The sequence below is a fragment of the Rattus norvegicus genome, chromosome 9 (assembly GCF_036323735.1).
Source record: "Rattus norvegicus strain BN/NHsdMcwi chromosome 9, GRCr8, whole genome shotgun sequence".
Lineage (NCBI taxonomy): Eukaryota > Metazoa > Chordata > Mammalia > Rodentia > Muridae > Rattus > Rattus norvegicus.
Genome location: NC_086027.1, coordinates 118,470,170 through 118,487,720, shown reverse-complemented (window position 1 = coordinate 118,487,720; position 17,551 = coordinate 118,470,170). Strand labels below are relative to the sequence as shown.

The window sequence follows — 17,551 nt, the reverse complement described above, 5'->3', positions numbered from 1 at the left end:
ACTTGGAATGTTTCAGATAATTTAGCCTAGTAACAGCTCAGGTTTCTGATTCTAACTTAGAATGTTTGACTTTCATTTTATATCTATGTTTTTATATCACATGAGAACATTTAAGAGAACTCAAATTTGGGGGGGGGCTTTTTTTCTGTTTTTAATATACTTAAATAGGCAGTCAAGGTTAATTTCTTGGGAATATTGTTTAAGCCAGATAACAATGGTTAAAAAGGAAAAAAGATCAGTTGATCAATATAATTTAACAAATAAAAGAGAATTTTTTAACATTATAAACAGTAGTCCTAAAACTAATTTTTTAAATGACTAAACTTTTAAATAGAGGGAAAAAATGTAAGGATGTACTTGCCAGGGCCTGGAAATGTTCAGACTCTGTCTCTTGCCTGCATATGTAAATCTTATAAACAGACTTTTACTGTGATCCAGGATGACTGTGTCAACAGACTGTCTACAGCAGACCACAGATGCGTGAATTATGTGCTAGATGGAAACTTCAGGATTCTTTTATCATCATGTCTGTGGTTTTAGTTGTGGCCTTCTGTTTAGAAATCGCTTCCAGGGGTTGGGGATTTAGCTCAGTGGTAGAGCGCTTGCCTAGCAAGCGCAAGGCCCTGGGTTTGGTCCCCAGCTCCGAAAAAAAGAAAAGAAAAGAAAAGAAAAAAGAAATCGCTTCCAAAGCTACTGGATTGTGAAAGCCACGAAGCTTTTGGCTGAAGCAGGGAGAGTTTGGACTATGTCTGGACAGCGACCTTAACTGGGGTTCACTTGGTTTCCAGGAAATACAATTATTAACTATGCTAGAATGTATATTTTTCTATACTAAAGGACTTGAGCCTGCTAGCTTTGCAAAGAAAAGGAGTTTACTTAGTTTAGAAGCAGAGCAGCCAAGACCAGGCAATCCCACCAGCTTGGCTTTGGTGAGAGCTTCATGGTGGGGATCCATGTGGAAGTGAGGCCTGCCATCACCAGAGAGGAAACTGAGATCCAAGTAACAACCCCTTTCCAGGAACCAAGCTCTGGGTTATAAGAACTCAGTGTCCTGCTCCTGCCTGGGTTCAGTGCTGCAGCAGCAGACACTCAGGTGGACAGTGAAGACCAACAGATTAGAGCCAACTTCAGCCCTGATCTTTTAAACTATATGCACAGGAGCCATTTCTGCAGCATAGGGAAGACTGCTTCGTTCTGGGTGTCACAATTTGAGTCCCCAGTGTTCATAACCAGGACTCATCTCTGACGATGTGGAGGGGGAGGATCTTCAACAGGATTTAGCCAGGGAAGCAGGATGAATGCAGTTAGAATGTGCACAGTAGAATGGTTTGGTCGCCTCTGGAAAGGGTTCCTGACCGAAGGCTGAGTTTGGATCTAACCTCCTCCCCTCTGAGAGTTCATTTTCTTGCTTGCCTTCCTGGCATCACATGGGGCAGCCAAAAGGTCCTTAAGATCCTGGCCCCCTTACCAGATGCTGGGCTTTTCATCTTGGATTTTGGAATCTCCAGAACTTCAAAAAATTGTTCTCTTTTCATTAAATATTACTCAGTTTGGGGTGTTCTGTCATAATTACTTGACAAGCTTCAATCTTGGTGATGGAGTATAGGGTAAGGGATCAGGTATGTAATGTCAGTGTGGCTTTGAACTCTGAGCCTTGGGTGACCTCAGATGGCTTATCTGAGTCCAGAAGGAACTGCTTTTGCCCTAAGGGTGTAAAGAGCTATAGCAACAAGCAGGGAGAGGTGGAAAGGACCCAACAGTGAAGATTGGAGAGACATGAGGGGAAAGACTTTATTCACACTGGGGGAGGCCAGTTCCCAAGGCTGCCATCAGAAATGCACCATCACCACAGTAACAGTGACCCACCACACTCAAGCCCACAGCAGTGTGCCTCTGTTCTGACAGAGTGCCAGATGTAGACACAATCCCTAAGAACTTACTTCATCAGCTTCCAACTCGGCCTCGCTTCTGCTCTCTTTTAGCACCACTACGACATTCTCTGGCCTTCTTCCTTGAAATCATTTCCTAATGTATTTTTTTACTACAGAAATTGTAGATTAAAAACCCTTAAATTGTCCTTTATTGGTGCCTATAGGAGTAAGAGATTTGATGGTTTCCTCCTAAGTCAGCACAAAGCAGGGAGACACCAGGAGGATCTCCTCATCTCTAACCGAATCATTTTCACAACAGCAGCGCGGTGGGTGGCCAGCTGGCCCTGGCTCTCCTCATAACTCCCCCAGTCTCCGCTCACTTGGACTTCTGGTTGCCCTTTGGGGGCTCTGATGCTCCCTTCCTTGCCTCCTCCTCGGGGATGAACACACTGACGGTGAAGTCACTGGTCTCCGAGCCGTATTTGTTCTTCACCACCAGCCCGTACTTGCCGGAGTCTGCCGTGCTCACGCCTGAGATGGTGAAGAAGGCTGTCTTCCCAGCCTCAAACTTGAGGCTGCAGTGGTCGTCGGAGGTCAGCGGCTTCTCATTTTTCAGCCAGGACACCTCAGGGGTTGGGTCACCCCACACATTGCAGGTGAGATTGAGTGCCTGCAAAGACAGGGTTACGGGAAGGAAGGTGATAAATCCGCTAATTCTGATCCAAGTCCACATCGGCAATAACTCCCAGACTCCCAGGCTGGGGTTTAAAGAGGTTAGGCGTCTTAAAGTTGGGTGCCCATGGTTATGCTCTGAAGTAAGGTGCAAGGAGCGTCTTTAGGGCTGGGCTTTGGGACTGTGGAATGCTTGTCTGTGTCAGCACACTGAGGGGCTTTCTTTCCCTTCTCCTCCATAAACACCCAGACACCTTTCTTTGCTCCCTCCAACGTGGGCCTCTGGGCTGCATCAGCAGAGAAAATCTCACTCCCTCCTCACCACCTTGCTCAGTGATGCGTTGCATTTGCGTCACGGGGCCCAGCAGTGGAATGCAGCAGCTGCTCTACACCATTTAGGTAATTTCCCCATCCCATCTTCCTCATTTCTTCGGCTCCCTGGACCCCATCCGACCTGTGTTGCCACAGAGGTGCTTGGCCCACGTGCGTCCTAAGTAAAACATTCCCCAGCGTGTTGAAGCTCTTCTGAGACACTGGCATTTGGGGCTGCGGTTTTACTCTGCCTTATTGTGTTTGTGAAGATTGTTTTACTCAATGGGCAGCATTTGGTACCCACCACCATGGTCCTTATATCTTCATTACCACAAGCTCCCTGCTGTCCTTTCAAAGCTCCATGAACCACTCCAACCTCTCAACCCTGTTCCTTCTTAAAGTATATCTTTTGTTTTTGAGACTTAAAATAATTGCTGAGATTATAATCTCATTATTTCTCTCTTCCCTTCCTTCCTCTCAAACCCTCCCACATGCCCCTCCTTGTTCTTTTGAATTCATGGTCTCTTTTTTATTAATTGTTGCTATATACATAAATGTATGTATATATATATATATATATTCCTATATACAACAAATATAATGTTACTTGTATGTGTGATTTCAGGACTGACCATTTGGTATTGGATAACCAGTTGGTTTTATTTTCCCTGGGAAAGACTGTTCCTCTGTCTCTCTGCCTTTCTAGCTGGGCCTTTCAGTCCTCTCCCTGCCCACTTTGGCATGCCCATTGCTTGGTCAGCTCATGTCGGGGAGGGTCTTTACAGGTGCAGCTCCTGATGTTAGTAGGAGACACGGTTGCACATAGACCCCCTGATCCTCCATCTCTTAGTATCTATCCTACCACCCCGTCTTCTGCAGTGATCCCCGGGCCTCAGGTGTGGGAGCTGTGTTATGGATGCATCCACTGAACCACCCCCTCTTCTGCAGTGATCCCCGGGCCTCAGGTGTGGGAGCTGTGTTATGGATGTATCCACTGAGACTGGGATCCACAGCTTTGCGTTTTTGATTGTCAACTCTGTTCTTAATCTCCAGCAGCCACTCCTCAACTTCCCATTTATAAGACACTGCCATTTCAAAATGTTACATAAACACGGTCTGCAGTATGCAAACTTTCCAGACTGGTTCTTGGTCCGCACACAATTCCCTGCAGATGCACCTATGTTGCTGAATCAGCCTTCTGCTCCTTCATTGTTGACTAGTGGACCAGTATATGTGCGTGTCCCTGAAGGTCATATGCACTGTTCCCAGTTTGGGGATCTCATGAATAGAGTTACTATGAATAGAGTACAGACTTTTCCGTTTCTCTGGGATAAATGCCCGGGGTTCAGTTGCTGGGCTCTATGATACATATATGATTCATTTTTCTCCCGAGAATTTGCCAGGCTCTTGCTGAGAGCTGATATAATTTTGGCTTACATCCCACCAACAATGCATAAGGAATTCAGTCTCCCCACACCCTTCCTGCTTTTGCCACTGTGCGTTTCTGTTGTGTGCCACTTATCAGTGCAGTTCAGGTAGGGACATTACATTTCACCGTGTCTTTACCCACTCTCCAGGGCTAGTGCTAAATTAGATATTCTTGACTGGGAACGAAGTTGGTATTAATTTAGGAAAGGAGTGTTCTTTTAAACATCTTCTCGACAGGTCTTAAGTGATCACTTGTTACCTCTTCTGTGCGAGTAAAGCTGGGTAGATTTCAGAGCCTCCTTTATAGCTCATCGTTAGTTAGCAAGTTTTTGAGACAGGCTGTGTAGCTCAGGCTAGACCTGTGATTCTCTTGCTTATGCCTCCCAAGTGCTGGGATTATGAGCGTGTGCTGCTGAGGTCAATCCCCCAGTACCACACTGTGAAAGGAACGAACAGATACCTGCAAGTGGCGTTCTGACTTCCACACACATGCTATAGCGTGTCCACCAATAAAGAGATACATGCATGTAATAATTTTTAAATGGGCCAAGTCATGATCATTAAATCTGTCTGAACAGACCAGGTGCAGGCTTTGAAATCTGGTGATTTACTTGGGGTGAAATGTAACCAAGTCAAAGTGACGCCACAAACACCGTAGGTAGGCATTGTGGGAAACTAGTGTCCATCCTTGAGATCTGAGCTGTGGATCTGAGTACTTCCACACACATTCTCTCGTAATGGTCATGACTGCCCAGTGAGTTCAGCCCCATTAAGTGAGGAAAGTGGAGAACAAAGTTTAAGAACAGAAACCGCTCTCAAAGGTTAAGGTGAAAGTCAACTATGGTGTTTTCCATGCACAAAGAAATGTGCTTCATGGAATCTACAGCCTTGCTTTGATACACAAGTTCTGCATGGTCAGCCCTCCCACACCCACCACTGCAGTCACTGCTCTTCTGGGTAGGAAAAGGTTCTATTTCACTTCAGGTCCTTATGGACTTGTCAGATGTATAGTAAACCTATTTTGATTGATATGGGGTCTGGCTATGCAGCCAAAGGTGGCCTTGAGCTCTGCTGGATCCCCTGTTGAGTTCTTAGAGTACAGGCGTGCACCACTCTGCCCGGTTTACAGGTTAGAGATCGCCTCTTGGGTGGAAGAAGCCAGGAAATACCAGTTTAACATCAAAGGAAGAGGCTGGATTTCATCAGAGATGGAGCTAATAAAAACTCATGGGGGCAGCATGTTTCCCTGTAACCACGAGGTAGCATGGCACCTTCTGGTGTGCCAGAACACCTTCCTTCTTCTACGGTTACAGGTTCATATAGCCTAACGGCTCCTGGTCGTTAAAAAACTTAACTCTGCAGAAACAGCCTAAATCCAGGATCACAAGACAAACTTTCATCCTGATGCTAGCCCTACAAGACACTACGACTGGAACACTGAACTTTTAACCCTGTATTTGTTTATTCTGGTCAGGTGCAGACAGAGATGGTGGGATGCAAAAGGAAGGACCACAGTGTAGGGTGTTGGGACCGATCCCCATGCGGAGGCAGGGACGAAAGGACTCACCTTGCCCTCCTGAATGGTGACAACATCCGGGAGACCGCCCAGCACCCGAGCCCGATCTGCAAGCACAGGAATTTCTGGTTAATCTCTGCAACGAGGAGAGCTAATGATCATGGCTTCAAAATGCTTAATGACACAGACCTCCCATGATGTTCTTCCCTGTCCTGCTAGCTACTTCATACTGCTTTCAACGTGCAGAATGAGAAATGACTCAGTGGCACGGTTTTCATCCTTCTTCACTTACTGCAGACACGCACAGGTGCCCGGAGCTGTACCTACAGCACCAGCTTGGAACTACCTTGTCACACAAAGACCTGCTGTATGATTTTCATGGCTATATCCAGCTCTAACCCTTGTGTAGTTCAGAAGGTATAAGCTCAAGAAAGCACAACACATAACAACGCAGAGGCTCTGAGCAGTGGCCTCTTTATGGTTTCTCTGTGATGATCACCAGCTGTGTACTGAAATGTGGGGGGTATAATCTGGGAGCTCTGGAGGCTTGTGCAGTTGTGGGCCTCCTTTGAGGCTCTCCTTAGATAGCTCTCTTTTCTTGGTTCTTTGTAGTGCTTGGGCCTGTCTATCTGTGGCTGAGTACATCGATAAGTATAAGAGGGGTGCTGAACTCTAGGGACACATGCATGCTCTGGGTATGACAGTCTCAGCATCTGATGAAAGAACCCTTCTATAACACACCCCAAGGCCTCTTCTCCTGCACAAACACCGTGGTTCCCAGCCGCATTTCATTCAGTTTGTGATTCTTGAACCTTGTTTGTCCAATGTCAAAAAGACAGTGTTTCAGACTCTTATATTGTTCATTGGGCCTAATTTTCTTCTGATACATTGTATCTATAAGTGACTAATACCTATCATATAGTTTGCAACAATGGGATTTTTTTTTAAACAAGAGCCAGGTGTCATAATTGAGACCTTCCTACAGACACAAGACTAAAATGAAAAATATATGTAGGCTATCTATAATTTTATAAAAGAAAGAAGACAAAAGCTGGTCTAGTAAAAAAAAAAAAAAGAAAGAAGACAAAACCTATTTTCTTTTTTGAGACAGGATCTCTCTATATAGCCTTGGCTGTCCTGGATCTCCTATAAAGACCAAGCTGGTCTAGAACTCATAGAGATCTGCCTGCCTCTACCTCTCAAGCACTAGGCTTAAAGGCTTATACTACCAAACCTGGCAAGAAAAGAATTCATGATCATCTGTAGGTATGCCAGGAAATGAAATTCAATTGCCTCCATGCTAAGTGTGGAGGTGGTTACTCACTTTTCTCGGCAATGGCAGCTTGTCTGTGGTTGAGAGAGACAAAGAAGATTTGTGTTAGTATCATTTCACACGCACACACACACACACACACACACACACACACAGGTAAACACACACAGGCATGTGTCAGTGAAGACTTGGAAAGCTGCTCTCTCAATTATAAATCTGTTCTGAGGTACACAAGGAGCTGCAACAAAAGCAGACTGCATTTAATACACAAAGGAGAGGAGGGAAGCCAGCCCGCACTCTGCTTCAGAGATACTTGGCAGCTCCACTAACAGTGTCAAGTGGGCTTTTCCTATGCTTGCTGAAACAAAAGACTTTCTGATACTCAGATAGGCCAGGGGAACACAGGGTTCCAGGAATGTAACTTGAGTAGAAGTGGCCCTTGCCAGGAAGGGGAACTTACTTTAACCTCTGGAATTCAGCAAAGGCTTCATCAAATGCTTTAAGAGAAAGAAAAGAAAAAAGAAAAAAAGTTAAAAGTTTGTCAGAATTGATGACACACAGGGCTGGTTAAAGTCACAAGGTTAGGTTACCGACCACCTTTCCAAGAGGCTGCCTATGGCTTCACATTACAATGTAATATTCTCAACAAGACAAGTAAGTACTTTCTGTGTAGAAAATACGAAGTAGTAGGTTTTAGACCTTTTTTTGCCTCAGCAGAAAGCCTTCAACCTTAAACAAAAAAGTTAGCTAACAGTCCCAGTAAGTTTTCATACAAAAGTGTGCTGTCTAAACATCCTTGAAAGAAAATTAAGATAAAAAAAGAAAGCTTTTTCTTACTAAATTAGCCCTCATAGGCTCCTGGCTAGATGGTTCAAATGTCCTCGTGTTAGATTTTCTGATCTATTTTGCCAGGAGAGCACAATGAGTCACAGTTATCACACTGTATGCCAAGACTGGCCTGAACTCCAGTGTGCTATCCATTGCAGAACAGAGACTGATTTTATTTTATTATTATTTTTTTTGTCACTTGAGGTTTTTTTTCCTTTTATTGCATATTTTCTTTATTTGCATTTCAAATGTTATCCCCTTTCCTGGTCTCCCCTCTGGAAACCCCCATCCCATCCCCCTCCTCCTGCTTCTATGAGGGTGCTCCCCTCCCCAACCACCCACTTTATTATTTTTAAAACACGATTTCGTTAGCATAGAAAACAATAGGTGTCACTATGGCACTGCTCACATGTGTATCAGTGGGCTTTGTTCATGCTCCTACCTATCCTTGGTCCCTCCTCCCTCCTCTCACTAAAGTGGTTTTTCTCAAGCCACAGTGGAGCAGAGATAGAGGCAACTGAGATAAGAAAACGAGCATCACAGGGTTCTAAAATAATCCTATCCCTGTGACTTCTGGGTGAGACACTTGACTGAAGTTCATGAAAAAGAGGCAAGTTTGTTTAGAAATCCTTCTATTTCATATTCCATCCCCTTTGTGGTCCAAGAAACACACACACACATACACACACACACACATACACACACACACACACAGGCACACACATGCTCACACACACATAGACACAAACACACACATACATTCATGTACACATGTGTGCACACACATGCTCATGTACACACACACACTCATGCACACAAACACACAACATGTGCATATGCATACATGTGCACACATGTACACATGCACACACACAGAGATATGATTTATTTTTGTGTATGTTGAGGATATGCCTTGACTTGTGTGGAGGGATCAGAACAAAACTTTCAGGAGCCAGTCCTCACCAGCTGCTCAGTGAGGCAGGGTCCCCTTTCTGCTGCTGCTCAGTTTACTCGGGGCTGGCCAGCCTTGAGTTCCTCCTTGATAATTCTCCTGTCTCCACCCACACCCCCATTTCAGGGTAGAAGTAGAGATTACAGGTGTGTACCACCACATTCAGCCTTCCATCTGGATCCTGAGGACCAGTTCAGGCCATCAGACTTTCACACCACCTGAAGACCAGCTCAGGCCATCAGACTTTCACACCTATGATGCCATCTCCCTAGCCAAGAATCCTATTTAAATCTATAGAGTATAGATTTAACAGGGTTACACTAATCTATCCCCTTTGCCCACCCCCCGCCACACACAGACACACACACACACACACACACATGCACTTTACATATGGAAGACTAAGGAAAAGTCAGGCCTTGTTTTTTTTCTCCTCTGAAAACTGACTGAGCTTTGGGCTGAACACAGGATAATAGCACAGAACTGTTTCTGGTCCCCACACCACACTGAGAAAAAGAGACAAGAGGTCAAACTAATGTATTTGGTGGCTATGGCAACCTGGTGAGGAGATCCACAGCCATTGTCTTATGAGGGATTAAAGTGGGGTAGTTGCATAAGCTTTGTTGGTAAAAATAAATTTTGAAATGTTTTAAATCTACTCACCCACTTGCTGCTCCCCCTTTCTATTGTATGTCCTACAGTCAGATGAACGGTGGGAGAGACCAACAGTGCTGCTGGTGTAACACAGGTCAGAAGGCCCCTGTGTGTTCACGGCACCTTCTCCCATGACTACAGATCCTTCAGGAAGTCTTTGTGGGCATTTGGGTAGAAATTGAATCAGAAAACACACACACACACTCTCTCTCTCTCTCTCTCTCTCTCTCTCTCTCTCTCTCTGTGTGTGTGTGTGTGTCTCTGTCTCTGTCTGTCTCTGTCTCTGTCTCTGTCTCTCTCTCTCTGTCTCTCTCTCTCTCTCTGTCTCTCTCTCTCTGTCTCTCTCTCTCTCTCTCTCTCTCTGCCCAGAAAACTGTTCTCTAAATTGTGATTCTATTCTGAGGTTGAAACACATGAAGAGTATGATACACCAAGACTACATTCTAGTGCACCAAGGATTGGGTGAGATTTAGCCGGTCTTCCTTTGGTGACTTTCATCTAGATGGTTTTACTCTTTCAGAAAGAATAGAGGGGAGAATACTGCTATGGGATGGGGAGAAACAGCATGGTGATATTAGCTGTTCGCTTAACTCTTTTAGTTTTACTCAGTAATCGTGCACCACCTTTGGTCTTTGCTTGTTACAAGTCATTTACTTGTTCCTCCTTTCACCCCCATTATCTCCAGAACACCCCAATCTCTCAGCAGGTAACTAAGACATCTGGGACCTTCGGACATGGGCTCTCCAGCTTCCTACTGCTCAGCATTTCCTCATTTCCTTTGCTTCTTCCCATTAGTTCCTCTATAGTTTCAGGCAGAGAAGACCCAGAGTTAACCCTTTCCCTTCTGCCCTTGGTCTCTCACCATCCACTTTCTGGCACTTTGGTAGGTCATTGATTCTCTGCATGGTCAGTCTTTCTAGTTAAAGCAACCGCTTCCTTAGAGTGGTTGACGATGCTCAGATCTCAAACCCTCTGCACAGTTGCTTTTCTACTCTTTGCTCTTCTGGTGCTGATTGTGAATCAGCTGACCTCTTCTAAGAATCTTCCTGTGAGGGTCGCACTTTCTCTCCATGTTTGCTGTCTCCATCTGCTTTTTACAGTTGTTTGCCCGCTGAATTCTCCACGATTAAGACTACCTTGCCAAAATCACTATTAATGAAATACACCGGAGGCCATTATTTTAGCCTAGCTCCCTCACTAGCCCTCAGATGACCAGATCTAAGTGAATGGCGTCATTCATTCATATAAGGTGACATATAATCAAATTGAATGTAAAAACAAGACAGTCTTCCAAAAAGATTGGGACTCAGAGTAACCAGACAGAACAGGTCCACTCAACCCAAGCATCCCAAACTCTTTGACATCCCCAGTGGAACTACCTCATTTCGCTTTGGTTCGTTCTATCATGAATTTGAGTGAGTACGTTTACCTTGTCCAGAGAGATCCACCGACTTCTGGTGTCCAGTCTTGCCATCAAAGAGCTCCATTACGTATTTCCCTTTATCATTCTGAGTGGGCTCATTGATCTGCAGCCAGATCTGCTCCCCGGTGACCCCACTCTTGACTCTGTCTGTGTACTTAATCCCAGTCCCACTGTTAAGGCGAAGAGAGTGTCATCAGTGATCGCTTCTGCTTACAGCTGATCATTCCTCTGCTTTTATTAGGTGACATCCTATAAACTTTCTCAGGCTTTCAGAAAGCACGAGACCTGCCTAGGCCATTCTGCTTCAGGGTGATTATAGGCCCAGAAGCCCAGTGTTTGGATTCCAGGGTCCAGGAACTGATAACCTAAACATCTATTAAGTCACACAGTAGCCTGTCGATTTCAAGACCAATCCTTCTCAGGGGTGCTGACTATCTCTGGGTTTGCTTGGGTTTGTTTCCAGGATTAAGAGGCTCTTTAAGGGTGAAAGACCAAACTAAATACAATTTTACTGCATATTTAACACAAATGTTCTATGGCCAAACTGGATAAGTTAAAAATCACACTGACTGGGACTATCCTTGCCTGACAGCTGTTGACATATGTTGCTCCAAAGCTATTAGAGGGTATGTAAATATGCACTTGGGAGTAGAGTCAAACACGAATGAAAAGCAGAGTAGCTGTCACAAGAGTTAGGCATGTGCTATGACCCTGTGTGAAAACAGAAGGAAACATAGCCCTTACCCTGTGAGCCGCAACTGTGATGAGACATAAAAACATTACGGTTATAGAGAAAATAGAGCATGGCAGAACAGTACCCTCATACTGTCAAAAGACGCTTCATGAAGATTTTATGGGACTGTGAGGAAATTTTAAAATGTAATAATGGGGTAAAGGTGCTTGTTGCCTAGCAACTAGAGTGAATCCCCAAAGCTCACATGGTAGAAGGAAAGAACTGACTCCTACCAACTGTCCTCTGACCTCCTTGTGTGCTGTGTTGTGTGCTCATGAGCCCACACACAAAATAAATGTAATAAAAATTTTAAAAGCAATATACAAAATTAACATATATATACACATGTATAAAATGACAATTATGTAAGGAGAAAAATTAGATGAATGTACTTTAAATGTACGTAAGAGGTTAACCAAACTATTGATGATATCATATTTTAAATGCTTCTAGGCACACATCTTTAAAACCAATAATCAGGAGATAGGGTCAGGCAGATCTCTGAGTTCAAGGCCATCCTTATCTAACAGACTGAGTTCCAGAACAGCTAAGGAAACAGAGAAACCCTGTCTTCAAACCTTCCACCAAAAACTCTTTCCATTTCATAGTATCTACATATGTATTTTCCAAAAAAGCATGTTCAAAGTTTCTAGCTTAAATACAATTTCAAAGTGAACTTTAAAAAAACAAAACATTTTCACCTAAAAATATTTAGCTTCCAATTCATATTTGGTGTTTTTCTTACAAAACTACAAGCTATGAGGTATGGCATATTTGTCAGCATATCTTCAAATACATTAGCAATTGAAATGCCATAAAACCAGGGTGAAGCTTCATAATAGACCCAAATAATATAAAGTACCTCGGTGTGACTTTAACCAAGCAAGTAAAAGATTTGTACAATAAGAACTTCAAGACTCTGAGGAAAGAAATTAAAGAAGACCTCAGAAGATGGAAAGATCTCCCATGCTCATGGATTGGCAGGATTAATATAGTAAAAATGGCCATTTTACCAAAAGCGATCTACAGATTCAATGCAATCCCCATCAAAATACCAATCCAATTCTTCAAAGAGCTAGACAGAACAATTTGCAAATTCATCTGGAATAACAAAAAACCCAGGATAGCTAAAACTATCCTCAACAATAAAAGGACTTCAGGGGGAATCACTATCCCTGAACTCAAGCAGTATTACAGAGCAATAGTGATAAAAAACTGCCTGGTATTGGTACAGAGACAGACAGATAGACCAATGGAACAGAATTGAAGACCCAGAAATGAACCCACACACCTATGGGCACTTGATTTTTGACAAAGGAGCCAAAACCATCAAATGGAAAAAAGATAGCATTTTCAGCAAATGGTGCTGGTTCAACCGGAGGTCAACATGTAGAAGAATGCAGATCGATCCATGCTTATCACCCTGTACAAAGCTTAAGTCCAAGTGGATCAAGGACCTCCACATCAAACTAGATACACTCAAACTAATAGAAGAAAAACTAGGGAAGCATCTGGAACACATGGGCACTGGAAAAAATTTCCTGAACAAAACACCAATGGCTTATGCTCTAAGATCAACAATTGACAAATGGGATCTCATAAAACTGCAAAGCTTCCATAAGGCAAAGGACAATGTGGTTAGGACAAAACGGCAACCAACAGATTGGGAAAAGATCTTTACCAATCCTACAACAGATAGAGGCCTTATATCCAAAATATACAAAGAACTCAAGAAGTTAGACCGCAGGGAGACAAATAACCCTATTAAAAAATGGAGTTCAGAGCTAAACAAAGAATTCACAGCTGAGGAATGCCGAATGGCTGAGAAACACCTAAAGAAATGTTCAACATCTTTAGTCATAAGGGAAATGCAAATCAAAACAACCCTGAGATTTCACCTCACACCAGTGAGAATGGCTAAGATCAAAAACTCAGGTGACAGCAGATGCTGGCGAGGATGTGGAGAAAGAGGAACACTCCTCCATTGTTGGTGGGATTGCAGACTGGTAAAACCATTCTGGAAATCAGTCTGGAGGTTCCTCAGAAAATTGGACATTGAACTGCCTGAGGATCCAGCTATACCTCTCTTGGGCATATACCCAAAAATGCCCCAACATATAAAAAAGACACGTGCTCCACTATGTTCATCGCAGCCTTATTTATAATAGCCAGAAGCTGGAAAGAACCCAGATGCCCTTCAACAGAGGAATGGATACAGAAAATGTGGTACATCTACACAATGGAATATTTCTCAGCTATCAAAAACAATGACTTTATGAAATTCGTAGGCAAATGGTTGGAACTGGAAAATATCATCCTGAGTGAGGTAACCCAATCACAGAAAAACACACATGGTATGCACTCAATGGTAAGTGGCTATTAGCCCAAATGCTTGAATTACCCTAGATGCCTAGAACAAATGAAACTCAAGATGGATGATCAAAATGGGAATGCTTCACTCCTTCTTTAAAAGGGGAATAAGAATACCCTTGGCAGGGAAGAGAGAGGCAAAGATTAAAACAGACACAGAAGGAACACCCATTCAGAGCCTGCCCCACATGTGGCCCATACATATACAGCCACCCAATTAGACAAGATGGATGAAGCAAAGAAGGGCAGGCTGACAGGAGCCGGATGTAGATCTCTCCTGAGAGACACAGCCAGAATACAGCAAACACAGAAGTGAATGCCAGCAGCAAACCACTGAACTGAGAATAGGACCCCCGTTGAAGGAATCAGAGAAAGAACTGGAAGAGCTTGAAGGGGCTCGAGACCCCATATGTACAACAATGCCAAGCAACCAGAGCTTCCAGGGACTAAGCCACTACCTAAAGACTAAACATGGACTGACCCTGGACTCTGACCTCATAGGTAGCAATGAATAGCCTAGTAAGAGCACCAGTGGAAGGGGAAGCCCTGGGTCCTGCTAAGACTGAACTCCCAGTGAACTAGATTGTTGGGGGGAGGGCGGCAATGGGGGGAGGATGGGGAGGGGAACACCTATAAAGGAGGGGAGGGGGAGGAATTAGGGGGATGTTTGCCCGGAAACCGGGAAAGGGAATAACACTTGAAATGTAAATAAGAAATACTCAAGTTAATAAAAAAAAAAAAAAAAAAAAAAAAACAAAACAGGGTGAAGAAACACATCTGTATCCTGCCGTCTCTAGCCTGAATAATAGCTTTTTCTTAGACAGGAAGACAGATCTTGGCTTTGCTTGAATTATTTAGTCTCTGGCTGGCTTGCACAATGGTGCCTTCTATACGGTAAGTACTTCTGACAGAATGGGTCCTATTGTTCTCATTTCATATGAGAAAAGTAAAATTCATAGAATTAAATGACCTGCCAAAGAAGATAAAGCGAAGTCAAGGCTAACACTTAAAAGTGTGTTTTTTCTTCTCAGTATGCTTCCAACTTAAAAATAAGGGAAAAAACCACCAGTAATACAACTGTCAAGCCCTGAGCTTTGTGTGGGCACAAAAGTAGAAGACAAACTCACGTAAATGAGACCAACACCGTAGGAAGCCCACGCCTTGCCACTCTGATGGCAAGTTTCTGAAAATATATTTTCAATGCGCTCATTGAAAAACGATGTTTTTAAAAGACTTATTTTAATTACATGCATGTGTGTTGGGGTGGGGTTTATGTACACATGAGTGCAGTTGCCCGTCGAAGCTGGAGATGGAGTTATAGATGCTTGTGAAACACTTGATATGGTTCCTGGGAATAGAACCCGGGATCTCTCTGGAAGGTCAATATGTGCTCCTAACCACTGAGCTCTCTCTTTAGCCCTTGAATAAATGACTCTTTTACAAAGTATATAACTTAAAATACTACTACGTTGGGGTTGGGGATTTAGCTCAGTGGTAGAGCGCTTGCCTAGGAAGCGCAAGGCCCTGGGTTCAATCCCCAGCTCCGAAAAAAAGAACCAAAAAAAAAAAAAATACTACTACGTTTATGTATTTAATTATTACTGTGTGTGTGCATGTGCATGTGTGTGCATTGTGTGTGAGTGCATGCATGAGTGTGTGCATGTGCATGTGCACACACACGGGTGTGCCTGTGTGGTATGCCACAGTGCATGTGTGGAGGTCAGAGAATAGTTTGCTGTTCATTTTTTCCTCCCACTTCCATCGGGGATAGAACTCAGGTCCGAGTGCCTTTACACACTAAGCCACCGCACTGGCTCTAAGGCACACCACTGTGATGAATGATCCAGCTAATTCTGCTCCCCTCATTCTTCACACTGATATATTATAGTGTCTTAGGTGTCATGGAGGAATGTCCTAGGATTTGGTCTATTTTAAATTCTAATTACTTCTCTGTACCACTTTCTGAAAAAGGAGAACAGAGGGCCAAAGCCACAGCGTTCCACACCGGCATTTTTAACTACTTCTTACTTCCAGAACTCAGCAGATGTCTTAAGAGCTCAGTCAAAGCCCAAGAGCTCAGTCAAATACCAGTCTGCATGTTAGTAAACACTAGCGAATGCTCTGCAGGACCCGGATCTGGCTAACTGTTCAACTTACCTTGTTCTTTTTCTTCCTTTCTTCTCTGTGGTGCTGGGGATTGAACTGGGCCCTGTGTATGCTCGGTAAGTGCTCTACCACTGAGCCACACTGACACATGTTTTACTGGGGCAGCGTTAGGTCTGCTGTTTCAGTTTTGCTCGCTTGTTTTGAGACAGGTTTTGCTCTGTAGCACGAGTTGCCCTCAAACTTTCAATCCTCTTGTCTCCTCAGTACTGAGATTTCAGTGTGTACCTATAATCCACCATCCTCAGCATCACGTGACTTCTGACATTGTTTTTTGAGGCAGAGATCTTGCTATGGAGCCCAGCTGGCTGGAAGTTCCCTATGTAACCCATATTGGCCTTGAACTCATAATTCTTCTGCCTCAGTTTTTAAAATATTATAGCTGGGTGCCACCAGGCCTTATGTTATCATTAGGTCTCAAACTCAGGACAGTTGGCAAACTGATGTGCCTAATTAACATATCAAAGTAGTCATAACACTGGCCAGTCTCTCTCAGTATCACTAATACCTGTTACAGAGTCCTAGCTCCTCTTAGCCCTTCTCACCCTGCCCTGTCCCCTAAACTCTGCAGTCTAGGGGCTTCCCTTCCCCAGTCTCTGACCCCTATGTAATCTAGCCATTTGGCTACATGGTCTCTTGGTCTCTTGCCCTCTTATGCTCTTGCAGTCTTGGTCTGCTTCTGGCCTCTTGGTTCTTGCTTCCTCTCTAGCTCTACCCTTGTCTCTCTCCTCTCATGGCCCGGTTCAGTCTGGATACTTCCAAATGGCTCTGGTTGTTTTCTCTCTCATACCTACAATAAACTTCCTCCTCCACCATACCTGGGGGGAGTCACGTCCTCATTTTGCATTCAATCATAACATTTTCATCATATAACACATCATATATATAGCAAATATACACATATACGTGTGTGCACTAAAAATATATGCATGACAACCCTCAGTGTATGCATTTATCATGAAGAAACAGTACTCTATTTAAATCAGGTTAAAAATATCTTCTCAAACTAACTTTCTTTTCTATGTGTCCCTGGCTGGCCTAGAATATACTAAATGTAGACCAGGCTAGCCTCAGACTCAAAAAGATCCATCTGTCTCTGCCTTCTAAGTTCTGGGATTAAAGGTGACAGACACATGGACTGTTTATAATTTCCTTACAATGAAGACTTTCCAAATCTTTTTCTATAGCTTTTTGAAATATACCATGTATTATAGCTAGTCACAGTCAAAAGCAACAAAGACACTTTGTTATGGTCTATACTTTAGTACCCAGTGGTCAGCCTCTTTTTGCTTGCATTTGAAACTTTCCATGCACTGTGTGTATGTGTGCGTGTGTGTGTGTGTGTGTGTGTGTGTG

The 17,551-nt window shown here is 43.6% G+C and overlaps 1 protein-coding gene across 4 annotated transcripts in view; it reads right to left on the bottom strand.

Moving 5' to 3' along the window:
* Positions 1-1,766: 1,766 nt before the first annotated feature.
* Myom1 (myomesin 1) overlaps positions 1,767-17,551 on the bottom strand; it is a 123,408-nt gene continuing 107,623 nt past the window's right edge. For all 4 annotated transcript variants that reach the window (XM_039083797.2, XM_039083799.2, XM_039083798.2 and 1 more), the window contains 5 exons: positions 10,936-11,099; positions 7,533-7,569; positions 7,124-7,146; positions 5,851-5,906; positions 1,767-2,541 (listed from right to left, as the gene is read on the bottom strand). In XM_039083797.2, coding sequence (XP_038939725.1) covers positions 2,248-2,541; positions 5,851-5,906; positions 7,124-7,146; positions 7,533-7,569; positions 10,936-11,099 — 574 coding nt within the window. In that variant the 3' untranslated portion in view covers positions 1,767-2,247. The remainder of the gene's footprint in view (positions 2,542-5,850; positions 5,907-7,123; positions 7,147-7,532; positions 7,570-10,935; positions 11,100-17,551) is intronic.